Genomic DNA, 27,237 nt, shown 5'->3' with positions numbered 1-27,237 from the left:
TGGGGAAACATGGCTATAACTCTCGAAACGACTGGCCGAGTCGTTACATCATATTTTTTCTCTCTCTTTCTTTTAGTTAATACACGATTCTCTCTCAAAATCCCAGCAAAAAATTTCTTCAATCTCTCTCTCTTCCTTCTCTCTCTTCGAGCAAAATTCCTCCTAATCTGGTTGAATACTGGAATCGCTGAACACGATTGCTAGATCTTAATTTTGCTCAAACTAATTAAAACAAGAACATGATTCACTTCTTGAGATGAAATTCTGCTAATTTTCATGAAGCAGATTGCGAACAAGAAGGTCATGCTTTGGCATAGGAGAAGCATGGAACACAATCTTCTCATCTGGAAGCATGGAACTTTTTTCTCTTTTTTGTTTTTTTAGTCACATACAATGATATAAATGCATTGTATTCTGTACAAATACACTCAAATATATTATATTTTTATATAAATATATTATTTTTTCACCTGTATTTATGTATTCCCAATATCTGTATTTTTTTAATACAACCGAATATCACCGTGTTTTGTGATTTTTTGTTATTTGAATAGAGTCGAATTGAATACGGTGAATTGAATACAATGTATAATAGTGAATATCTGTGAATTAAATACAACGTATACAATTAAATTGAATAGAACAATATACACCCTATTTTCTTGATTTTTTGTTATTTGAATACAACTGAATTCAATATAGTGAAATTGAATACAATTCAATATTGCGCTTTCTGTTATTAAACACTCGTAATCACTATTTTTAGGCGGATTACCTCACTATATTTATAAATACAGTCGCGCGAATACATGGAATACATAATTAAACATCTGTAATCCCTGTGTTTTTACCTCATTGTATTTATAAATACAGTCGCGTGAATACATAAAATACAGAACAATAGCAGCGAAATTTATGTAGAATTGGTTTTGTTGAGTTATATTAGGAATGTATCACGTTAATTGATCCTCTTTCCGTTATCAGATAGATGGACATGCCTATTTTAAAGGTGATTGTCGTTATTGTATTCATGAATACATGATGCGAATACATTTGAATACAGTCGCGTACAGCTGGACTCCCCTGTTTTTAGGCAATTTTTGCTACTGTACTCATGAATATAGTAGCGCGAATACAACGAATACACAACCGTAACAACTGAATAGTAGCTATAGGAAGTAATTATGTATATGTTAGCTATAGAAAGTTAATAGTCAGTAAACAATAGTGGTTTCTGAAAATTCCTCTTTATATTTTGCCCAAATTTTGTGACCGTCTGGTCGGCAGAGCATCCAGCCCAACCCATTTCTATCCCTTTGTGGACCGTAAACATCCAGCCCAGGAAGAAAATATGAAGTCACTCTATACTAGTCATTCCTCTTTATCTCTTACCAAATTTGTTATTCGTTAAAATAAAAATAAAAAAACATGTGTTGTTACGCTCAACTTTACCTTATATTGGGAAACCAAAAATCAAGGAAAAGGGTAATCTAATTTATCACACTAGTAATTCTATGTTGGATTAAATTAATTTCATGCTAATCATTTACTCAAACTTAGTTGATGCTGATTAGCTGGAGTATATAATCCCTATTATTTTCTATTAAATAATGCTGAAAACTACTACGTAATATTATGGTTAGCGTACAATTAAACCACATAACTCTCTCTCTTTCTCTCTCTATTTTGAGCATGAAATAATGCAAGTGTACAACGTCAATCATTTAAAATTTGAGATAGACTAACCAAAAGTTTTCCACTCACAAGTGTCACAACCACTTAATCGAATCTTGAATAGTTAGTGTTTGAGGGGAAGCTAATTTGACAAGAAAATAAACCAATCATTATGACAACCCAGATAATAACACAAATGATTATCATCTACTTTTGATTAAATTAACTAACCTTTTGTACAATCAACATAAATGAAAAAAAGCTCTTTCCCTTTTGTCAGTTACACATTCGGCTCAATAGAAATTGATACTCTATCCGTTCACTTTTAATTGTCCACTATTGATTTTGCATATCCCTTAAGAAATAGTAATAAATAAAATATATAATTTATCATGATACTCATATTAATTGGTGTATAGTCTTGAAAAATGATTTAAAATAAGTAATTAATGCTAAGAGCAAAACAGAAAAAATAAATTATTTTTACCTTGATAAAGTGACAAGTAAAAATAAAAATTTATTTTTGAAATACTTGATAACTAAAAGTGAACGAATGAAATACTATTTTAATAGTAGAAAAGTAAATCTTTCTATGTATAGTATAGAGAAAATTGAAATCCATTGAATACATTATAATATAATAGACGTACAAAATAAGTGATAAAGATACCAACTCCTTTTTAAGAGAGATCAACTGGCTACTACCCCTCGGAAAATTATTTTAAGCTAATGTAGATGGTTTTCCATTGGAATATCTAGCCAAAAAGACATAGGAGGAAAAAAATTCTATCTTGTGCTTACGTCAAATCATACTATTAAATTGGTTTCAACATTAGCAAATTGATTTTTGTTAGCAAATTTTAAGTAGTTAGTAATTGGTCCATGGCAAGAGGACAAGGTTAGTGGAAAGAATGTAAAAAGATGATCCATTTTTCAAACACTTGATCACCAAGAAAAATCCAAGAATAGATATAAATGGGAAAGATAGATCCAAAATATGTTGACAAATTCCATGTCTCTCTCTTCCCATGTCAGTTAGTACTAATTATTCTTCTCTCTCTCTCCTTTGTACAGAGACACAGTGGTCCCACCAGATCCAAAATACTCCATCCTTTCCGCATTTCGATTTTTGCCATGACTTTGGACAATCTAACAAGCTTCCTTTTTTCTTGGCTTTATAGACTCTTTTTTGTTAAGTTCCAGTTTTCTCTGAGTTAAATTTTACTCTTTTTGAGCTATCTCCTCTTTCTGGTTGATGGGGTTTCTTGGATTTCTTTGGTGTTAGCTAGGAGCTGGAGCTAGCGTTGAATGAGATACATCTTGCTGGGTTTTTTTTTTTGTTCTGAAGCTGAGCATTTTGAAAAAGACTTGATCTTTGGTAATTTCTTGAAATTCTGTTCATTGTCTTATTTCTGATGACAATCTTAGTGGATTTCTCTTGTAAAGGTCCTCTTTTTATATGTTTTATCCTCTCGTTGTTGCATCTTTGCTTGTGTATATTTGCTGTATTGGGAAGTTGGTGTTGTTTCATCTCTCCTCTTTCTATTTTTTGAGTGTCTTGTCTTTATCTCTACCTTTTGTGTGTGCAAGTTTTGTGACTGTTAGTTCTGTCTTTGGATCTGTGCATTGTGATCTTTTTACCCTTTTCAACGATTTTGTTCTGAATTTTGGTTTCAAAGTACTTGCATTTTCAATTCTTTATCTTAAGACTATGATGTATGTTTACAAGTTTTTGAGGTAAAAAGTCAGATGGGGTTTTCTAGTGTTGTCTCCAACAAGTTCTTAATTACTCTAATTGGGTGTTTCAAGGATGAGAGCAAGTGTAATTTTCTTTTGCCAAGTGCCAACAACTAATAATATCTCCAAAATTCCTTACCATATTTTGTTGTCTACTTAGTTGGAGAAAATTGCTTGGTGATATTTGGCTTTTCTTTTTCAAAAATTTTCTGCTTTTCTTTTTCAATATGTGCTGCTAAGGCTACATTGCTGAGTGCTTTTTCCCTGGTTTTTGCTTGCTTAACTGTGGTGTTCTTCTACATCTCCTTAAGGTCTGCGTACACACTACCCTCCCCAGACCCCACTTGTGGGGCTGCAATGGGTATGTTGTTGTTGTTGTTGTTCTACATCTCCTTCGTTCTATTTCCACATTGAGTTTGGACGAGTTTACATATCTTGTTAATTGGCTTTATGTTTTTTTGAACTCCAACTTGTGGCAGATGACTCGGATTGAATCTGAAACAACCACGACATATTACATTCTTAAACATGAAAAATGATGACAATTATTCTTATGAAAACCAATACATGCCAACCAAGCATAAACTTAGTTATATTTCAATGTAATTGCTTTGTTGTGTGAGAGTTGTCAAAAAGGAAAAATATAGGTGACCTTACTTCGTGATGCAGATGATGCTCTTTATTTAGGCTGGAGCTTAACCTCTGTTAAATTCTGTATCAAGTACTTGTTTTGTTAGCAAATTTTATTATCCAATAGAAAGAAAGGTATCAATTTTAAAGTGCTAACACTAATTTGACACACATTCCTCTCCCTCTGATAGTTTGCTCTTAACCGAATCTCTTGATGCTCTAAATTAGTCTTTCATGCTTCCTTCACCAGGTTCCAAGTATTCTGCATCCGTTCTGACCTTAAGCTCAGTGAAGCAGAGAAAACAATGGAGAAAATGAAACATGCATCTTTTAATTTAGTATGAGATTGCATATTCTTGACAACAGTTGATCTTCTTTTCGATATAATTCTCCTCATCACATGAAAGTCAGAGCAAGACTCAAGTAAATCTTTTGGTGTTGTAAACAAGAAAATTGAATCTTGAAGGAGAGAGAAAATACGTCAAATAGAAGATATCTCGAGAGTGGGAAGCTTTTCATCTCTCTCCCTCAAAGGAGGGAAAGAAACATGCGTGACCACTTTGTGAGCACTTCATTATATGCAGTTTTATTAGTACTTAAAAGGGGTTCCCCGTTTCTTAAGTTATGTGATGAACATAATGTGCACTATCGTGTTTTATTTGCATGTTACAATCTAAATTCTATAGCCTTTTGTGTTTCAGGGAGGGTAGAAAGATGCAGTGCACTGGATATCTCCCCGAATATTACTACCCAAGAGATCATAGTGCAGCCCCGAGTGGTAGTTCATGGTCAATATCTCACAATGATATTACCTGGAACAGTAGCAGAGGCTTCAATATTTCATTGCCTCAATTCATGCTGAACCAGAACCAGGATTTAGTTCATCAAAAGGAAATATTGAGACAGATGATACTCAGGCATGAATCAACATTTAGATATCAGGTATACACCTGAGCTGTTTACTGTCATTGAAACAGATTATAGTCATGTTCTACAAAAGTGTCTTTATTTGACTGAATCTTCAGTTTGCTTTTTATGCAAGTGAATTATACTTATATATATCTATTCCTGTTCTCATGTTTTAAAATAAACCTTCTGAGATGTTACTAGATTTGGTGATTCTTCTTCCTAGATTCTCTCTCCTTCATTTCATTTTTTTGGTTGACAAATCTAGTTATTCAGTAAGGACTCATATTGCCGACCCAAACTTGCTTGGGACTGAGGCATAGTCGTTGTTGTTGACAAATCTAGTGTATGCCTGCTATATGTAAGTTTGCATTTAGTTTCTGATCAAAGTTGGGTCTTTCTCAATGGTAACCTTGAGAGAGTGCTTCATTACATGGTGATTCACTAAATGCATCATGATTGAGCAGATATCTAAATGTGTTCTCTTCAGGTTATGGAACTCCATCGCGTATATGGAAGACAAAGGGAATTAATGGATGAGATTAAAAGGAGAAAACTAGTGGAGGATCATTTACACTTTCAGGCCGAGTCAAATACATTTATGTCTCAGTTAAGGTCCGAAATTTCCGGCAAAAGCTATTGGCCCATAGTAAACCTCACAAGCATCGAGCCATATGCACCAAGTAAAGAAATGTTTCAAGAGTCTTCTAATTCTACCGGTAAGACTGTGCAACAAGGTGGTGATTATTTTTCAGGACGAAATGTCTCAAAAGAATGCAACTTATCATCATCGAAAAGCAATGTATCAAGAAAGAGAATGTTGGATCTTGAAGTTCCAGCAGAAGAATACATAGACAATGAAGATGGGGAGCCATTTGAAGAGGAAAATCCTGTTAAAAAGCCCAATATTATGATCGCAGAGCTTCAACCTCAGTGTTATTCTAAAGTCAACTTTGGAGATTCATCGATTTCTCTCTCAAGTTGCAGGGGCACTTCTCTTTTGTTTGACCTAAATGAACCCGTACAGCCTGTTGAATCAGAGTGGCAGAATTCTGCATTTGAATCTGAAAACATTCACGAGGAAATCAGGGAAAATACATGTGAACACATCGCTGCTGTTAAAGACAATAAGGTCTCTAACTGCACTAGTTCAGGGAAAGGCATGGACTTAAATTTGACACCTCCTAACCATTTGTCTGAATACCAGTCTGCGTCTACCTCCAACATTTCCCGTCTTAATTTCCCTGAAGGAAGAAATGTAGAGATTCATAAAAATTCTGAGGTTCTTGACATTAGCGTTGTTCCTGATTCTACAACTGAATCTAGAAAATGTACCAGGGATAATCACCTTATAGCTGCTAGAATTGATAGCAAGCTTTCAACAACTAATATTTGCATTGACTTAAACTCTTGCATCAAAGAAGAGTTTTTATCGTCTAGTCCAAGTGAAGCAACAATGCCTACTGCAGAAAGAGATATGGAAGTGGAAGGTCCTGTTAGCCCCGAAAATAAGGAGTGTTCTCCACCTAGAGGAGATTCTCAGGACATTATGATTGGTACATCACTCCATTTGTCAAAAGGAGGCCATAGTGATCTCGTTGAGGAACTTGACAAGGTTGCAGCTGATATACTTATTTTTATTTCATCATCTGCCGTTCAGGGGTATTCAAAGACTGCCATCAGTGAATCATCTGAAGCTTCTAATAACTATCTAGGTTGGCTTGCTGAAGTTGCTGCTGCTTTGGCAAGATTTCCAGAGAATGAGGTTGAACAACGCATGGAAGTCCATTTTGAGCGTGATATATCTCTTTCCGATAGGAATGATTGCAGTCGGACTGTGAAGCTTAATCTGAGAGAGTCAGTACCTGCAGTTGACTCTCTTTTGCATCAGGCAAATGAAAAAGATATTTCTCCAAAAACATGTACGTGGAGGAAAACTCCGAGTAGGATGAGTTCCAGAGCTAGGAGACGGTCCAATGATGGAAAGAGGACAATGTGCTCACTCCTGCAGCATACTCTGGATACCAAGCATGGAATCACAGACAGATTTTTGAAAGGCTGGGGGCTGACAAAAAGGCGGCAAAGGGCTCGGAGAGCTCAGTCTTATATTTGGTCTTCTTTTTCTTTTTTAGCTGATGAGTAATTTAATGGAGATTATGGTGGTGACACCACCTATATTATAGCCTCATAAGTTAAGTTATAGACTTAATAGTACAGAAAGTTGATTGCCAGTATTATCAATTTTTGTCTTAGAAATGTTATGTACAGATATTTAGCCTAGAATTCATACAGGATACTTCACATAGTCCTATGGAACTGTTCACATTCAAGTTGTTAATTACAGAAAAAACCACATTTTGGTTCATGGCACTTATTGAATTACTCCACATTAGTTTGGAGTGAACTGTTTCTTTTCCTTTTTCCCCAGGGACTGTTCATCCCAAGTTAATGAAGCTAGATAATAGTATCCTGGGGCCAAATTTGAAATTCAAAGATAACAAGTTCATTTTTGACTGCATCATTTTGTTCCTTACTTATTAGGTAATATCAATGAGTTTGTTTAAAAAATGAGTTTAATCATAAAATCCTAATTCAAAATTTTATAAACTTAGTCTGAGAAAAAAGCTTGTAAAAAGGAAAATTGATAATAATACAAAATATGTGTTTGCAATAAATCAATGAATATAAGACGCGTGTCTTGCATATGAACTTTTATCACTTGATATGATTAAATAATATTAATATCACTTTAATTTGTAAGTCTTTAGGTTAAATTTCTTTTGATTTAGTATAAACACCAAGTACACAGTATAAGTATTTTCCTTTTCCTTTACTTATGGGCAAGTTTTCTTCTTTAGGTTAGATTTATTAAACGCTTGGTTCAGTTTCAAAACTTTGGAATCAAACCAACTAATATTAAATGATTGACAAAACTCAAACGGTTTGATATGAATTAAAATCTACAATGCACAAGGATTAGGACTTTTTCTATTTTCACTTTCTATGTTATTGGAATTATTCTGTGATTTTCTCTTTCAACAAAAATAATCTCCTCTGCTATAATTACGCTTGTTCTCACATAAATTTATCAATTCTGATTTCTAACAATAATAAGATCAAGCTCCTTTCCACCACTAGATTATGAAGTTCATAATTCTAAACCTCCCCCTTCTTTCTTATTCCTTTCTTTTCACAAAATAAAATTTCAACCAATTGTTTGGGGTCCCTCTTCCTTACATGTAAGGAACAGGTACAATTTCGACTCCTCCCTTCAACTAAACATTTTTAAAAAAAAAATAATTCGAGATGTTTTTTATTTTCTTTATTTGGTAGTTATAAGCTTCTTTATTGTCTTGTTTGTAGAATTGAGTTATGTTTTTTGATGATCAAAAACAATTCTGTATCTATTTAACTCTATGATAATAATCTTTTATTTTGGTTGAATATTGCTAACACCTTTGCTACTTGCATGAATGTCTCAATGGTATGATTTATTTATAGCCCTCTCATCCAAGCCATATTCATCCTTTCAATTTTTAGATTTTATTTTTTGAATATATAATCTGATTTTAAGGGTAAGCTAAACAAGGGGAGGACAATTGGGAGATATAGTTCTTGGAATATAATCTTTTTATCATTTAGATGAAGGGAATTATAGAATATTTTATTTTATCGTCGGAATGTCATGAACAAGAAGGAATATAAAATTTCTGTCAAAAATGGATAAGTTGATTAAATCTTGATACAGAAACATCTGTGCTAGATCGATGTTCTCAGCCTCGATAATGCAACAATAACAAACCCAGTGTAATCCCACAAAGTGGGGTCTGGGAGGGTAGAGTGTATGTAGACGTTATTCTTATCTTGTGAAGGTAGAGAGGTTGTTTCCGATAAAGTTAGTAATAATTGTGAGCGCGGGGATTTTTCAATTTATTGTTCATTAGGTGATGACAGTTGTGAATCCTCCAGTTTATCTTAGCTACTGTAGGTTATGAATGTTATTAACTATGCGGAACTAAATGTCTATAATTTTCCTTTTTATCTGCATTTTATGACAGAATGTAGACTTAAGTCATACAAGGCAATGGATGAAAAAGCATCCCCACCTGATCTTCAACAGTTAACATGTCCTTGTTTCTATCTATTTAGGATGCCAAACTTGTGAGGTTGACGGTTCAAACAGCACTCGGCTACTTCTTGCTTCCAAGTCCTGGTGAGTACTCTTTGTTTTGGATCATATCTTTTAGAAGTAAACAAGAAAACAATCACAACAAAGTATATTCTTAATATTATTCTAATATTGGATTTGGATGCGTTTAAATGAAGCAACATGGACGACAGTGAGGATTCATCTAGCGGACACCAACTCGCTTGTGATTTAGGCGTTATTGTTGTTTCTGTAAACAGAAAAACAACCACAAGAAGATTTTTTGTTGCTTACTCTGAACCCTCTATATCATATTGAACTTATCTGCAGGGGTGTTGGTTTGTGATTTCATTTCCTTCTCTTAGTACAATGGCTGATATGTCTTGTGGTATACCTGAAAACCTGGACAAAATTGAGCGTGTAGTCAGTCCTGTGAGAAGGAACTCAACCGGTAGCCTAGGATTTGAAATGGGTGGATCCAAGGTCTTGTCACGTTATCTTGGCGTTCCAACAGGTTCTTGTCACGATATGTGCAAGTCTGGTTTTGACCATGATTCTCCAACAAAGGCAAAGATTCCCCGGCCCACAAGATGTGGAGCAACATTAGGAAAAATCTCAGAAACGAAGAAACTACCAAACTCAACTAAACAATCTTCAGAGATCAAGAGCCAGAAAACATGTCAAGTCAATGGACGTGAAATCCCAACATCCACCAAAAGATCAGATGCTTTTGTAAGTCATCAATGTGATTCCAAGCTGAAGCCTTTAGAAGAAAATGCATCAAGAAGACATCACAGAAGATACAGCGACATCTTTATACCGGGTAGGTCTTCAAAACTTCACGAGTCTTTATCGGAAGGATCAAGCAGTAGACAAAACCACAGCTGTAAAATGGACAAGGACGGTGGATCCTCCGTGCTAAGCAAGAAAAAGAGTGTTGTTACCTCAACTGTTTCATTGTCTCCAAAATCTTCAGTGAAGAAGGTATCAAGCACAACATCCACTAACAACTCCCCAAGAAAGGCATCTCAACTTAACAGTAGGACTAGTCTTACACCAAGCAAGACTGCACAAATCAATCATGAAAATGTTCCAAAGAAGACGTTGCATCTTAAAGAATCAAAGAATAAAAGCCACACTTCAGGGCTTTCTCAGGAAAATAGTAATGCCAAAGAATTTTCTTTGGATCGAGATAGTCCAACACGAGGTAAGACGGCTTCATCACCATTTTGCAACCGATCTTCTCCTCTATCTTCAGGTGGCAGTAGCTCAAGAAACATTGGTACCACCCAATCTTCCATTTCCTCGTCTTCAGTGGTATCGCTACCATCAACTTCAGCAAATGAGTCTTTTAACAGTGATGCAGCAGGCATTAGCACCGGACAAACTGGAACTACAAACCAGAAACAAGACATAAAACATCAAAGGGGGGCTAGACAAGTTGGCCTAGAAAATGAAGATTGCAGTCCTAAGATGCTCAAGTTCAAAGGGGGAAAGACAACTGATTCCCAGTATGAGAAAGACAGTAGTCCAAGGAGACTAAAATATAGGCAAGTCTCCATACAAGATCATGAGCGCGAAAATGAAAATGGTGATCTTAGAGGAAAAGGCTTGAGCAGATCTATTGCTGATGACCATTCAGGTACTGCTAAAGACCAAGTTATGAAAGTAAATCTTCGGCCCCAGTCTATAGAAGACATTAAAGAAGCTCCAAGTTTGTTCAACAATGTGATTGAAGTTACTGCAAGCAAGCTTGCCGAGACCAGGAGAAGCAAGGTCAAGGCTTTGGTGGGTGCTTTTGAAACTATAATTTCCCTTCAGCATCCAAAATCCTCTCCAGCAATTGGGAGATCATAAACTTACTTTTCTCTTTTTGACACAAGGAATCTGCGAGGGAAGTGCAGGAATTTAAGCAGTATTTGTATGATACTAATACGTTGTTACTGTCGTTGTGACTATATTACTTTAGCTAGTTATAGGGATTGATCACTCAAATTTGATTTCTGATCGAGTTAATGAGTGCTTAGGACAGTCAATTTGGTTGAGTCTTAAGACATTCTTGGATGAGTAACTCACCCATGTTAAGCTTTCAGTAGCTGAGGCACTTGTTAGCGTATTAACTCTTAACATCAAGTACTGGATTTTTTTCTGCATAAAATCATAGTCCAGATTTCTCTGTTGAGGGGCACATGCCGTTATTTGCTTCTTAGTCTTGAATTCTATATGTCCACAAAGAGGGGTGTGTGGGGGAAAGAAACTTTGTATCATGTTTTCCTGTTATTGTTAGTCCAAAATGAAAGAGTTTCTGCTGTTATTCTAATTCTTTAGCCTGTAAGTATTTGTTCAATGAACATCAGAAATTGAGAAGAATTACTCTGAAGCCAAGTAGAAACCAAAATGCTGAATTTATATGCCTGTTTATCAAACATTTTGTAACTTTACAAGACAGGAAAATGAAAAAGAAATTCCATCAATAAGCAGAACATAATTAACTGCTTGCAGTAGTAAGATTTTCACTCTATTTTAAAAATTAAGAGTTTTGCTTCATTTCATCTCCCGTTAAAGAGTCCACTAAAAACCACACTGTCTCCTCCTAATGATGCCTCCCATTCTGTGGACGAGGTCCTGATTTGAGATAACGCAACAACCACCTCCCGCATTTCTGGTCTGTTAATTGCATTTTCACTTAGGCACCAGTCTGCAATTTCTCCCATCTGTAGAGAGTAATCAGAAAGTAAATGTCAGCTCTAAATTCATAGTTTACTGGATTTATAAAAGGCGTAAGAGACTTGAACATCAAGATATATTTAGATGGCCAACCTTGTATACATCTTCCAAGGGATAGCATCCCTTTATATTTCCATCTATAAAAGATTCCAATGCTGACTCTGGATCCTCATCTTGGAATATTTCTTGAATCTGACCATTCAGCGGACACACTCTTTTGTTAATGAAAGACTAACTATGTTGAAATAAACATTGGCCTATATAAACTTAAGCTGTAACAAGCAAGACAGTGATCTCCTGACATCTCAGTTATTCTCGTTTTAGGTTCTTTTTGTTTTTTCATATAAAATTTTTGCTATTCCATCATGTTCTAAAAAGTGTCAATTTTCTATGCTAGTCAAGTAGTCGTTGATGTGATAGTGTTTCATTCTCTATGCTAAATGGTTGACTTACAATTGAGATGAGTGATTTCATCTTGTTAGGATCTCCATTTTCACGAATGAGTGCACGTTTGCCAGTTATTAGTTCTGCAAGAACTACTCCAAATGCAAAAACATCTGTTTTGGTAGTTATCTGCAGCTCTTTCACAGATCTGTAACATATATGAGACATCAAAATGGATTTGACATTGCTAGACAATGAGGCATTCCATTATAAAAAACAAATAGATTGACTAACAAGATGTGTAAATTCAGATGCTTACTCAGGGGGAAGATATCCTGGTGTTCCAACTAGGCGAGTCGCTAAGAATTCATCTTCATTGGTTCGACCAACTAGTTTTGCCAGACCAAAATCTGCAACCTATTAGAGACAACTTTCTTGGATGTATGTTTAATGAAAACTATAAGAAGTTCTAGTCCATTTCTGATTAAAAAAATATACAAGTTCTGTTTCCCGCCAATATTGCTGTATTTGTAAATAATAATTCTGGGAAATATAAGTTATCGTAATGAAACAGTAATTAATTCGAGCCCACTGAATTCACAGTGTTTCCTTAAGGAATTTAATCCTCTCCTAGTACCCAAGGTTATTGATTATTTCCTCCCAGGATAGAACGAATCACACACTGGTGTAGCGGTACTTCAAACCCCAGTGTTTCAGCGAACACAAAGTTCGATAGCAAATTACACTTACAGTTGCTTTGTTTGAAGTTAAAACAATGCAGAACAAAGGAGTAGAAACTCAGAAAATCGTATGGAAATGCTGAGAGGAAGGAGTGCAATGTATAGCCAAAGTTGAGCGTTTTCAGTTTTGTGTATCTTTCTTCAACAGCTGCTGCACATATTTATAGTAGTCAGCTTTGAAGATGAACGACCCTCCACCCTCCATGGTGAAGCATGCACTAGCTTGTTTGTGGAGCAAGCACTTGGCCATGGTGGGAAGAGCATTAGGCGGCTGCTATTGCAGCTGGTGGTCAATACACGGATTGGAACATATCCGTTACAAATGCGGATAATCTTACGTTAATATTTACTATTAACAAATAAATTTGGTCCAAAAAATTAATCAATCAATTGATCATTTGACCAAATCCAAATCCAAATCCAAATCCAAATCCAAATCCAAATCCAAATCCATCTGAAGCCGAAACCGAAGCCGAAGCCGAGCAGAGCGAGCGACGACGACGACAGCGCGAGGCTTGCTTTCTTCTTAACGCTTTAAGAGCTACAAGAAGAGCAATTATATATATACCCACCAAAAATCTTTTCCTCTTCCAATATGGGACAATGTCTCATTGTCAAGAGGGAAAAACTTAAAATTTTACTCAAAAATTTTATTTTTCCCTCCATTTCCCATTCACCTCCATTTTAAGACTATTTTATCTTAAATAATAAAAACCTCAACAATCCCCCACATGAATGGGAAATGGCTATATCACGGAAGTATGCATGGAAAAACTATGTGATTTGCAAGCAAGGATTAATCGCATCTGGATAAGTAGGTTTCCCTTTGAACTTTCCGTAGTGAACTTATGTCGGATATACTCGGTCAATCGGTAGATTTGATATCTTTGAACCGTCGATCTTTGGTTTAAACATAAGTCACACAATCAACCCTTAACCGTCTTTGGTTCTCATTGTTGTGTTCGTTTCAACCATGAACACCGCCTAGTTTTATAAGTGCATAAAGAACTGGCCTTACAAAGTTCTCCTTGAAGCGGCTAACACTTTACACTTATAGGTGATTCCTAAACGTGTCATCTTGTAGATACACTATTTGATATACTCCGTATCAAATTTAGAAATCATGAAAAAACCTTAATGCTTTATCCTTGGTACTGAACATTGTCTCATCATGAGAACGGACTAAAATTTTATTTGACAATGTTGAACCGTCATTAATGACTTTGTTTGATCTCCTTGAACCTAGATCTTGGGATCTCCAGTCTCCTTTAATGTACGATTCTTTCTTTCCGCAATCCCATTAGATTGGGGCGTGTAAGGGGCTGTTGTTTGATGAATAATTCCATATTCTAAACATATTTCGTCAAAAGGAGATTCATATTCACCACCCCTATCACTTCTTATCATTTTTACTTTCTTGTTAAGTTGCGTTTCAACTTCATTTTTGTATTGCCTAAATGCGTCTATTGCATCATCTTTACTATTCAGTAAATAAACATAGCAATATCGAGTACCATCGTCAATAAAAGTTATGAAATACTTCTTTCCATCGCGAGATGGTATTGACTTCATGTCACAAATATCTGTGTGAATTAAGTCTAAAAGATTTGAATTCCTTTCAACTGACTTATAAGGATGTTTAACATACTTAGATTCCACACATGTTTGACATTTTGATTTTTCGCATTCAAACTTAGGCAGTACTTCCAAGTTAATCATTTTCCGTAAGGTTTTGTAATTGACATGACCCAAATGTACATGCCATAAATTATTTGACTCAAGTAAGTAAAAAGAAGCTGAAATATTATTATTATTTTCCACAACCATTACATTTAGATTGAAAAGGCCCTCGGTGAGGTAACCTTTTCCTACAAATATTTCATTCTTACTTATGACAACATTGTCGGATACAAAAACGCACTTAAAACCGTACTTAACAAGAAGTCCAGTAGAGACTAAATTCTTTCTCATTTCTGGAACATGAAGGACATTGTTCAAAGTCATGACCTTGCCAGAAGTCATTTTCAGAAATATCTTCCCATATCCTTCAACTTTTGCTGTTGAAGCATTTCCCATATAAACTATCTTTTCGGGTCCAGCAGGAGCATAAGTAGCAAAAGCTTCTCTAACTACACAAACATGGCGAGTGGCTCCAGAATCAAACCACCACTGTTTAGGATTTCCCACCAACTTACATTCAGAAAGCATGGCACAAAAGTTATCAACATCGTCATGCTTTACTACCATGTTTGCTTGACCCCTTTTCTTGTCTTTCTTCGGAGCACGACACTCCGTAGATTTGTGTCCGATTTTCCCACAGTTGTAGCAGTTTCCACTGAACCGCTTCTTGCTTGGGTTGTATTTCGGAACAAAAGCCTTCTTCCTCTTTTTGTTATCTTCAACAATATTTGCTCCCATTATTGTTGAATTTCCACGGCCTCTCCTTTCAGCAGCTTTATTGTCCTCTTCGATTCTCAACCGAACAATGAGATCTTCAAGAGACATTTCCTTTCGTTTGTGTTTCAAATAATTTTTGAAGTCCTTCCACAACGGAGGCAACTTCTCAATCATTGCTGCTACTTGGAATGCTTCATTGATGACAAGACCTTCAGCAAGTAGATCATGAATAATCACTTGCAATTCCTGGAATTGGGTAATAACAGACTTGCTATCTACCATTTTGCAGTCCAAAAATTTTGCGGCAACGAATTTCTTCATCCCGGCATCTTCAGTTTTATATTTCTTTTCAAGCGTATTTCACAATTCTTTTGACGTCTCCACGCCACTGTATACATTATACAGATTATCATCCAGTCCGCTAAGAATATAATTCTTGCATAAAAAAATCAGAATGCTTTCACGCTTCAATCACGACAAAGTGTTCATTCTCTGGAGTTTTATCTGGCAGATCAAGAACATCTTCCTTGATGAACTTCTGTAGACATAACGTAGTTAAGTAGAAGAACATCTTCTGCTGCCAGCGCTTGAAATCAATCCCGAAAATTTTTTTGGGTTTTTCTGCCGGTGCCAACACCGGTGTTCGGCTTGTCGATGCGTTGGCAGTCACCGTCGGAACAACTTGGTTTTCGCTTTCAGTCATCATTTTTTTCTGTAAAAGAATGACACAAACAAACGTTTAATAAACGTTTTCAAACTGGAGTAAAAATCACGTAGATTTTAATCTCCAACAAAATGCCACGAAGGCTTTACTCTCCAAAACGGGAGTACACAAAACCACAAAGGTTTTAGTTTGCAGAATAATAAGAATAACACAAATACAGAAATAAATATTAAATTCCTTAAGATTGTTAGTCCCGCCAATATTGCTGTATTTGTAAATAATAATTCTGGGAAATATAAGTTATCGTAATAAAACAGTAATTAATTCGAGCCCACTAAATTCACAGTGTTTCCTTAAGGAATTTAATCCCCTCCTAGTACCCAAGGTTATAGATTATTTCTTCCCAAGATAAAACGAATCACACACTGGTGTAGCGGTACTTCAAACCCCAGTGTTTCAGCGAACACAAAGTTCGGTAGCAAATCACACTTATAGTTGCTTTGTTTGAAGTTAAAATAATATAGAACAAAGGAGTCGAAACTCAAAAAATCGTATGGAAATACTGAGAGGAAGGAGTGCAATGTAGTTTTCAGTTTTGTGTATCTTTCTTCAATAGCTGCTGCACATATTTATAGCAGTCAACTTTGAAGATGAACGACTATTAATAAATAAATTTGGTCCAAAAAATTAATCAATCAATCATTTGACCGAAGCCGAGCAGAGCGAGCGACGACGACGACGGCGCGAGGCTTGCTTTCTTCTTAACTCTTTAAGAGCTACAAGAAGAGCAATTATATATATACCCACCAAAAATCTTTTCCTCTTCCAATATGGGATAATGTCTCATTCTCAAGAGGGGAAAACTTAAAATTTTACTCAAAAGTTTTATTTTTTCCTCCATTTCTCATTCACCCTCATTTTAAGACTATTTCATCTTAAATAACAAAAACCTCAACAATCCCCCACATGAATGGGGAATGGCTATATCACGGAAGTATGCATGGAAAAACTGTGTGATTTGCAAGCAAGGATTAATCGCATCTGGATAAGTAGTTTCCCTTTGAACTTTCCGTAGTGAACTTATGTCGGATATACTCGGTCAATCGGTAGATTTGATATCTTTGAACCGTCGATCTTTGGTGTATACCTAGACAAACATAAGTCACACAATCAACCCTTAACCGTCTTTGGTTCTCATTGTTGTGTTCGTTTCAGCCATGAACACCGCCTGGTTTCATAAGTGCATAGAGAACTGACCTTACAAAGTTCTCCTTGAAGCGGCTAACACTTCACACTTACATAGGTGATTCCTAAACGTGTCATCCTGTAGATACACTATTTGATATACCCCGTATCAAATTTAGAAATTATTAAAAAGCCTTAATGCTTTATCCTTGGTACTGAACATTGTCTCATCACGAGAAGGGACTAAAATTTTATTTGACAATGTTGAACCGTCATTAATGACTTTGTTTGATCTCCTTGAACCTAGATTTTGGGATCTCCAGTCTTCTAGGTAGAGTTACCGCCACAATGACTTGTTCTCGGCCATAGCCCCATTCCCGTTGATGATTTCTCAACTACCTCTCTAGTTAGGCCTTTTGTAAGTGGATCCGACATATTATCACTTGACTTTACATAGTCAATCGTGATAATTCCTCTAGAGAGTAATTGCCTAACGATTTTATGTCTTCGTCATATATGACGAGATTTACCATTATACATAACGCTCCCAGCCCTTCCAATTATCGCTTGACTATCACAATGTATGCATATTGGTGCCAACGGTTTGGGCCAAAATGGAATGTCTTCTAAGAAATTCCGGAGCCATTCAACTTCTTTACCGGCTTTATCTAAGGCTATGAATTCAGCCTCCATTGTAGAGCGGGCAATACATGTTTGTTTGGACGACTTCCAAGATACCACTCCTCCACCAATAGTGAATACATATCCACTCGTGGACTTAGAATCAGTTGAACCGGTGATTCAATTTGCATCACAGTATCCCTCAATCACCGAAGGGAATTTACTGTAGTGCAAGTCAAAGTTCTGGGTATGTTCTAAATATCCCAAAACTCGTTTCATTGCCATCCAATGAGATTGGCTTGGATTGCTCGTATATCGACTCAGTTTACTTATAGCACAAGCTATATCTGGTCATGTACAATTCATGATATACATTAAGCATCCCAACACACGAGCATAATCCAATTGTGATATGCTTTGGCCTTTATTCTTTGCTAATGCAAGATTCACGTCAATTGGAGTCTTTGCAACTTTAAAGCTCAAGTGCTTGAATTTTTCAAGTACTGTCTTAATATAATGAGATTGTGACAATGCCAGACCTTGAGGAGTCTTATGGATCTTAATTCCCAGAATTAAATCAGCAACTCCCAAGTCTTTCATATCAAACTTGCTATTGAGCATACGCTTAGTAGCATTTATGTTGGCAATGTCATTACTCATTATCAGCATATCATCCACATATAGGCAAACAATGACTATGTGATTTGGAACATTTTTAATGTACACACATTTATCATATTCATTTATCTTAAAATCATTTGACAATATTGTTTGGTCAAATTTCGCATGCCATTGTTTGGGTGCTTGTTTTAGTCCATAAAGAGACTTAACAAGTCTACATACCTTCTTTTCTTTACCTGGAACCACAAACTCTTTAGGTTGTTCCATGTAAATTTCTTCCTCCAACTCTCTATTTAAGAAGGCCGTCTTAACATCCATTTGATGAATTTCAAGACCATACACTGCAGCTAATGCTACTAACATCCGTATGGACGTAATTCTTGTAATTGGAGAGTATGTATCAAAGTAGTCTAGACCTTCTCGTTGTCTATACCCTTTGACTACGAGTCTTGCCTTGAATTTATCAATAGTACCATCATCTTTGATTTTTCTCTTAAAAATCCATTTAAAACCCAAAGGTTTATTTCCAGGAGGAAGATCAACCAATTCCCATGTATGGTTGTTTAATATGGATTCTATTTTACTGTTGACTGCCTCTTTCCAAAACAATGATTCGGAAGAAGTCATAACTTCTTTAAATGTTTGAGGCTCATTCTCCAATAAGAAAGTCACAAAATCTGGTCCAAATGAAGTAGACGTTCTTTGATGTTTACTACGTCTTGGATCCTCCTGATTACATATACTTTCTTTTGTTTCTTCCCGAGGTCATTTAGATCCTTCACCAAACGACTCACATTCCTTTTTATACGGATATATATTTTCAAAGAGCTTAGCATTATCTGATTCTATAACCGTATTATTATGAATGTCGGGATTTTCTGATTTATGAACCAAAAATCGATATGCTTTACTATTTGTCGCATATCCTATGAAAACACAATCAACGGTTTTCGGTCCTATCTTTACCCTTTTGGGTTTGGAACTTGCACTTTTGCCAAACACCCCCACACTTTAAAATAATTCAAGTTGGGCTTCCTTCCTTTCCATTTTTCATATGGAATGGATTGTGTTTTGCTATGGGGCACTCGATTTAATATTCGATTAGCCGTAAGAATGGCTTCCCCCACAAGTTCTGTGGCAAACCAGAACTTATCAACAACGCGTTCATCATCTCCTTTAATGTGCGATTCTTTCTTTCCGCAATCCCATTAGATTGGGGCGTGTAAGGGGTTGTTGTTTGATGAATAATTCCATATTCTAAACATATTTCTTCAAAAGGAGATTCATATTCACCACCCTATCACTTCTTATCATTTTTACTTTCTTGTTAAGTTGCGTTTCAACTTTATTTTTGTATTACCTGAATGCGTTTATTACTTCATCTTTACTATTCAGTAAGTAAACATAGCAATATCGAGTACCATCGTCAATAAAAGTTATGAAATACTTCTTTCCACCGCGAGATGGTATTGACTTCATGTCACAAATTTCTGTGTGAATTAAGTCTAAAGGATTTGAATTCCTTTCAACTAACTTATAAGAATGTTTAATATACTTAGATTCCACATATGTTTGGCATTTTGATTTTTCGCATTCAAACTTAGGCAGTACTTCCAAGTTAATCATTTTCCGCAAGGTTTTGTAATTGACATGACCCAAACGTACATGCCATAAATTATTTGACTCAAGTAAGTAAGAAGAAGCTAAAATATTATTATTGTTTTTCACAACCATTACATTTAGATTGAAAAGGCCCTCGGTGAGGTAACCTTTTCCTACAAATATTTCATTCTTACTTATGACAACATTGTCGGACACAAAAATGCATTTAAACCGTACTTAACAAGAAGTCCAGTAGAGACTAAATTCTTTCTCATTTCTGGAACATGAAGGACATTGTTCAAAGTCATGACCTTGCCAGAAGTCATTTTCAGAAATATCTTCCCATATCCTTCAACTTTTGCTGTTGAAGCATTTTCCATATAAACTGTCTTTCCGAGTCCAGCAGGAGCATAAGTAGCAAAAGCTTCTCTAACTGCACAAACATGGCGAGTGGCTCCAGAATCAAACCACCACTATTTAGGATTTCCCACCAAGTTACATTTCAGAAAGCATGACACACAAGTTATCAACATCATCATGCTTTACTACCATGTTTGCTTGACCCCTTTTCTTGTCTTTCTTCGGAGCACGACACTCCGTAGATTTGTGTCCGATTTTTCCACAGTTATAGCAGTTTCCACTGAACCGCTTCTTGCTTAGGTTGTATTTCGGAACAGAAGCCTTCTTCCTCTTTTTGTTATCTTCAACAATATTTGCTTCCATTATTGTTGAATTTCCACGGCCTCTCCTTTCAACAGCTTTATTGTCCTCTTCGATTCTCAACCGAACAATAAGATCTTCAAGGGACATTTCCTTTCGTTTGTGTTTCAAATAATTTTTGAAGTCCTTCCAAAACGGAGGCAACTTCTCAATCATTGCTGCTACTTGGAATGCTTCATTGATGACAAGACCTTCAGCAAGTAGATCATGAATAACCACTTGCAATTCCTGGACTTGGGTAATAACAGACTTGCTATCTACCATTTTGTAGTCCAAAGATTTTGCGGCAACGAATTTCTTCATCCCAGCATCTTCAGTTTTATATTTCTTTTCAAGCGCATTCCACAATTCTTTTGACGTCTCCACGCCACTGTATACATTATACAGATTTTCATCCAGTCCGCTAAGAATATAATTCTTGCATAAAAAAATCAAAATGCTTCCACGCTTCAATCACGACAAAGCGTTCATTCTCTGGAGTTTTATCTGGCAGATCAGGAACATTTTTCTTGATGAACTTCTGTAGACATAACGTAGTTAAGCTACCGGAAAATTTTTCGGGTTTTTCTGCCGGTGCCAACGCCGGTGTTCGGCTTGTCGATGCGTTGGCAGTCACCGTCGGAACAGCTTGGTTTTCGCTTTCAGTCGTCATTTTTTTCTGTAAAAGAATGACACAAACAAACGTTTAATAAACGTTTTCAAACTGGAGTAAAAATCACGTAGATTTTTATCTCCAACAAAATGCCACGAAGGCTTTACTCTCCAAAACGGGAGTACACAAAACCACAAAGGTTTTAGTTTGCAGAATAATAAGAATAACACAAATACAGAAATAAATATTAAATTTCTTAAGATTGTTAGTCCCGCCAATATTGCTGTATTTGTAAATAATAATTCTGGGAAATATAAGTTATCGTAATGAAACAGTAATTAATTCGAGCCCACTAAATTCACAGTGTTTCCTTAAGGAATTTAATCCCTCCTAGTACCCAAGGTTATGGATTATTTTCTCCCAGGATAGAACGAATCACACACTGGTGTAGCGGTACTTCAAACCCCAGTGTTTCAGCGAACACAAAGTTCGGTAGCAAATCACACTTACAGTTACTTTGTTTGAAATTAAAACAATGCAGAACAAAGGAGTAGAAACTCAGAAAATCGTATGGAAATGCTGAGAGGAAGGAGTGCAATGTAGTTTTCAGTTTTGTGTATCTTTCTTCAACAGCTGCTGCACATATTTATAGCAGTCAACTTTGAAGATGCATGAACGACTATTAACAAATAAATTTGGTCCAAAAAATTAATTAATCAATCATTTGACCGAAGCCGAGCCGAGCCGGAGCCGGAGCCGGAGCAGAGGGAGCGACGACGACGACGGTGCGAGGCTTGCTTTCTTCTTAACTCTTTAAGAGCTACAAGAAGAGCAATTATATATATACCCACCAAAAATCTTTTCCTCTTCCAATATGGGACAATGTCTCATTGTCAAGAGGGAAAAACTTAAAATTTACTCAAAATTTTTATTTTTTCCTCTATTTCCCATTCACCCTCATTTTAAGACTATTTCTATCTTAAATAACAAAAACCTCAACAAGTTATAAATGTTATATCGGTGTACTTGAAGGAAGAGTCGAAAGAAGGCACCTTTGCTCTCATGGCTTCGTCCAGTAGAATGTTGCTCGTTTTTATATCACGATGAACATACCGAGATTTTGTATGGTCATGGATATACTCAATACCCCTTGCAGTATCTAAAGCAATCTGTGTTCTTGTAGTCCAACTTAGAGGTTTATTACCTGGTTCACAGCAAGTTGATGTAAGCTACCTAATTATTCTGCATAATTTTTCTTTTTTTGCTTTTCGAAATCTTAGTTTTCGATGTGCTTTGCAGGGTTATAACTTATACAGTTTGTGAACTTCAGTTATACTACATGTCACATTAAATCCTGTAGCAAAATGAGGTCAAAGTTTGAATTTACATGTTATAAAGAGTACCTTTTAGCACTGGTTGATGAAGATGTTCATTGAGAGAACCATTTGGGATGTACTCATAGACCAAGTAGAGGTGATCATCCCCACTGGCATAACCCAACAGCTCCACCTACAGGATGAAACTCTTCATAAATTCTGGATCTTCATCAAAAGTAAAAAAGGCAGCCCGGTGCACTAAGCTCCCGCTATGCGCGAGGTCCGGGGAAGGGCCGGACTACAAGGGTCAATTGTACGCAGCCTCATCCTGCATTTCTGCAAGAGGCTATTTCCACGGCTTGAACCCGTGACCTCCTAGTCACATGGCAGCAACTTTACGAGTTATGCTAAAAGTAAGTACCTAACAATTTGACTTACTTACCACATTTATGTGGTGGATCTTGCATAAGACTTTGAGCTCTGCAATAAACTCCTTGGACTTGTTAGACCTCATCTTCTTTATTGCAACTTCCTAATATCAGTGTGGTAATTGCCTTTTAATTGCATCTGATGGGCAAAAATGAAGAAATGAAAACAAAAGGAATTGCTATATATATACCTGCTTCCCAATTGTCCCATAATATACACTCCCATATCCACCTTGTCCAATTATTCTAGACTCGTCAAAATCACACGTAGCTTCTGCAATTTCTTCAAGACTGTATATTACTGGCCTTTCTGATTCAAAAACTGGGATGTCTGTCAGAGTTGGAATCAATTGATTTTGTTAATTTTTCTATAATTCAATCTTCTCCTGTTATCATAACAAATTGACAAACAGTAATTAAACCTTCAGTTTGATCTTTATACATGTACTGCTTCTGCAAAGACATGGTTTTGTTAGTACTTAAGCTTTTGGAAATAGCTGCACGATCTTCCTTGGCGCGTTTCTGCAATCTATTTCTCCTGATAATAAATATCATCACTGTACACATTGACAGTACTGTCACAGCTGATAATATTCCAACTAATATCGTCCATTTGTGCGCCTCGTGCTTCTTTCCTGCTGAATGATGGGGAAAATGAGGCAGTGGAAAGTAAATTTCTATGTAATAATTGTACATATAGACAGACTTCTCTATAACAACATCGATATATAACAACCCTTCACTATAAAAGTCAATTCCTTTTGGAATCAATTTCCATGCTATGTTATAATATATATTCCCTGTAATAGCACTTCGCTATAACAACCAAAAAAATCTGGAACAAACGAGGCTATTATAGAGAGATTTGACTGTATAACTGACCGGTATTTGGTAGAGGAACTCCATTTTTATACATGGGCACATATAAAAGCCATCCAATATCTACAAACTGTGGACTTGTCAAGGAAGGATTCAACTTCTCTATATCACTAACTTGAGAAGAAAGTGAATCTCCAATACTTGATAGCGTATCGCGCTGCTGAACAGTATATGTCACTACAGTTTTTTGGCCATCTTCTACACATCCACACAAGAGATGCATAGTTACTACATCCTCAGCTTTGTAACTTTCTTCTTCTCCTCCAACTTTCCAAGCCTGGCCACTATATATGTTATTAGAAACATTTGCAAATGTATCCAATAGCTGTAGTTTGTAACTTGTGTCATAGAAATATCCAACAGTTTCATTAACATTTTTACAAGTACAAGGTACAGTTACTAGGTAGTCTTGTCTGTCATCGTAGCTAATCGGCTTAATTGCTGATGCATTGACAGAGTAAAGTTTGGTTATATTCTGTTTTGATAGGCCATTATGCTGATAGAGGAAAGCGCTGCACGTCTTGATGTGATCCGAGCATGGAAAAGGGTAGATATTAGTTAACTGTGTAGGTGCACCAGAAGCCAAATTTCTTGTAATTTTAGGGGAAATCAGAGGAAACAAGAAATAAAGAATAAGGATGTAACCCCAAGAAGCCATAAGTTTTGGAGTGAAATGAAATGAAATGAAAACATATCAGATCAAGAAAATCATGCTATTCTAAGAGAACACTTCTTTGTCATTGCTTATTTGTTGCTTTGTCTTTGACGTATAATACATACTAACATAATGCTTTTTAGTTATATTTTGATTATCTTTTCAAATAGTAAACTGCCATATATTGAAACATAGTATTGTATCATATTGTATTTTACAATGTCTGTTTCAGGATACTGCATCAGTTGGAATTTATGGTTTTTAATATTCTACTGCTTACAATGCACACTTGCCGATTTTTACAATGCATAAATGGAAATATATGAGAGTCAAGAAGTAATGTTAGGGCTTCTATATTTTGTTTTTGCTTTTTAAGGCTAAATTACAAGTTTTATTGTAAGCTGTTTAAACCAATGTAGTGGAGGTGGAGTTTCCAAGTGAGGAGGACAATTCATTTAGAATTGGATAGAACATTTCATGAAAATGAAAAATTATCTGAAAGAATCAAATATTCCTGAGCCGAGGTTCTTCCGGAAAGGGTATGTTGTTGTTGTATCTAAAATAATCAAATAAATACTCATTTCATTACAATGTATACGACCAGAAGCGATTTTGTCTTTAATTTACGAGGATTTGACTGAACCAATTGCTTTTTCTCTGTTCATGTATATCTATGAAAAAATTTACAAATGGCGCATAAAAAACAGATCACACCTACTCCATAAACCGAACTCATTAACTCTAAGGGATGATTTGGTAGGAGGTATTAGAAAAAATAATGCAAGCATTAGCTTTATTCATTACTAATACCTTGTTTAGTATATTTTTTCAACCTTGTATTAGTTATACATCATACTTGGTATTATCCTATGTATAAGTAATGCATAGAAAACCATGGCATTAGTAATATCAAGGCTACTAATGCATGCATTAGGTTGGTTAAAGATAAAATTATCCTTAAAGTCCCTTAAAGCTTGAGAATATGGAGGGCATTTTTGTAAACTAACTATTTTTATTAAAAATTATGCAATGCATTATAATTTTAATACACCACACCAAACAATAGATAAGAAATAATATCTGCATAACTAATGCTTGCATTACTAATCCATGCATTACTAATACACCTTATTCCACACTATTCTTGTACAACCTACCAAACGACCCCTAAATTCATATCCATCTTTGTACATGACACTTTTTTTGTTTGAGAGTCTCAAAGTTTCTGACACCAATTACACTAATAACACTAGTCTATACAACTTTCAATAGCTCTTCACCTTTTAAAATTTCAGTTCTCTATCAGATTAATGTTCAGTCATTATTTTCATATGTTCGTTTACTACCACTATATAATATCTAAGTCAAATTAGCAAATTAAGTGTTTGCCTAACCAAACGCCATCACATAAAAATAAGATCTGAGTATAAGAAAAGAGAAAAATTTACATTGTCTTTTTTAACCTCCCGGCATACCCCGCTCCTAAAACATGACTGATTCAAAGAATTAACTTTTGTAAATTGTATTCTGCAGGAACATAACCCTGACCTTAAGCTCTAAATCCTACTTAATATATATAGCTCATGTCATTATCACCATCACCTATTGCTACACTGAGTTTACTATATTAATGAAGACTAAAGCCTACGGCAAAATCAAACCTAAGTACTCAATATTTGTGGAACATTTGGCGGACTTTTGTGGTGCCGGCGAACCAAATTATCTTTGGATTTAAGGAGATGAATGCAAGCCAAAGATTAACATGTGATACTAGCAGTAAGTCACTGTTAGTCATATGCCGGCCATCTTTTTGTGATATGTTATAGTACTATCGATATATCTGTATATCAGAGTAGTTTAACATGTGATATTACACTTGTTAGGAGCCGACCCTAATTTTTTTGGGATTGAGCACAATAGTAATAGTAGTTGTTGTTTTTATAAGATAAATTTGAACTATTCAAAGTATGAAGTTATTGACAATCTACTTAGTGGTTAAAAATGTAGATCACCAGATGAGAGCTTGGAAAAAACATGAACCAAGCCATTTTCCTATTTCACAATATGCTATTCAAAATGTACGAAATCATTTTTAACATTCTATTTACTATTAAAAGTTTTTGATTACTAGGATGAGAATTTTAAAAAACATAATATTGAATACTTCTTGAAACATTACACAAGTCTTTGTCAATGGTAGAGAAGTGTGTAAGATGCATGGTTCGAATACCATTGTTATAAACTAGTTCAAATAAAAATATATGCATACTCCATTGTATTAGTTCAAATAAATTTTGAATAAAATGCGGTAAAACATTTATCTGTATAGTTTAGCAATGTCGAGAAATTATTGTTGGAAGATGAAACTCTAACTCCATTAAACACTTGGTTTATGCTCATATTTGAGATTGAGGGCCTTCAATGACTGCTCGGCGTGGATGTATTTCAGTGTCGAGAAATTGTTGTTGCTAAAATCATAAACTGACACTAACAAGAAGTTAGAGACTAAAACTACACCGATGATCTAGAACAAAGAAAAAAAAACATGATTCTGAATCAGCCACGTCACTTCGACGGGCAAAAATAACGAAAAACTCCCGCAAAAAAGCTCC

General features: G+C 35.6%; 3 protein-coding genes across 4 annotated transcripts; 2 read left to right on the top strand and 1 right to left on the bottom strand.

The window, feature by feature from the left end:
• The first annotated feature begins 2,555 nt into the window (after positions 1-2,555).
• LOC104117013 (uncharacterized) lies at positions 2,556-7,317 on the top strand. 2 transcript variants are annotated; one of them, XM_009627990.4, is made up of 4 exons: positions 2,556-3,052; positions 4,292-4,603; positions 4,743-4,983; positions 5,438-7,317. In XM_009627990.4, exons 3-4 carry the CDS (start codon positions 4,756-4,758, stop codon positions 7,088-7,090), a joined length of 1,881 nt encoding a protein of 626 aa, XP_009626285.1. In that variant the 5' UTR covers positions 2,556-3,052; positions 4,292-4,603; positions 4,743-4,755; the 3' UTR covers positions 7,091-7,317. The 2 variants fall into 2 exon arrangements, with proteins under 2 accessions (XP_009626285.1, XP_009626284.1); XM_009627989.4 differs by lacking the exon at positions 4,292-4,603 and having other exon boundaries at positions 2,557-3,052.
• Positions 7,318-8,062: 745 nt separating this feature from the next.
• LOC104117014 (suppressor protein SRP40-like) lies at positions 8,063-11,414 on the top strand. The gene is made up of 3 exons (XM_070177896.1): positions 8,063-8,197; positions 9,097-9,160; positions 9,425-11,414. The coding sequence occupies exon 3, from the start codon at positions 9,464-9,466 to the stop codon at positions 10,949-10,951; it is 1,488 nt and encodes a 495-aa protein (XP_070033997.1). The 5' UTR covers positions 8,063-8,197; positions 9,097-9,160; positions 9,425-9,463; the 3' UTR covers positions 10,952-11,414.
• A 66-nt stretch (positions 11,415-11,480) lies between these two features.
• Positions 11,481-24,628, bottom strand: LOC104113515 (lysM domain receptor-like kinase 3). Its single transcript, XM_070177897.1, has 10 exons — positions 23,974-24,628; positions 23,514-23,729; positions 23,283-23,422; positions 23,106-23,195; positions 22,751-22,856; positions 22,400-22,551; positions 12,525-12,622; positions 12,275-12,413; positions 11,915-12,013; positions 11,481-11,808 (listed from the first exon to the last, which is right to left on the bottom strand). Exons 1-10 carry the CDS (start codon positions 24,626-24,628, stop codon positions 11,644-11,646), a joined length of 1,860 nt encoding a protein of 619 aa, XP_070033998.1. The 3' UTR covers positions 11,481-11,643.
• Positions 24,629-27,237: the final 2,609 nt, after the last annotated feature.

Source organism: Nicotiana tomentosiformis, chromosome 6 (assembly GCF_000390325.3).
Source record: "Nicotiana tomentosiformis chromosome 6, ASM39032v3, whole genome shotgun sequence".
Taxonomy (NCBI): Eukaryota; Viridiplantae; Streptophyta; class Magnoliopsida; order Solanales; family Solanaceae; genus Nicotiana; species Nicotiana tomentosiformis.
Note: the sequence above shows the minus strand (reverse complement) of the source record. Positions and strands in the feature narration are given on the sequence as shown.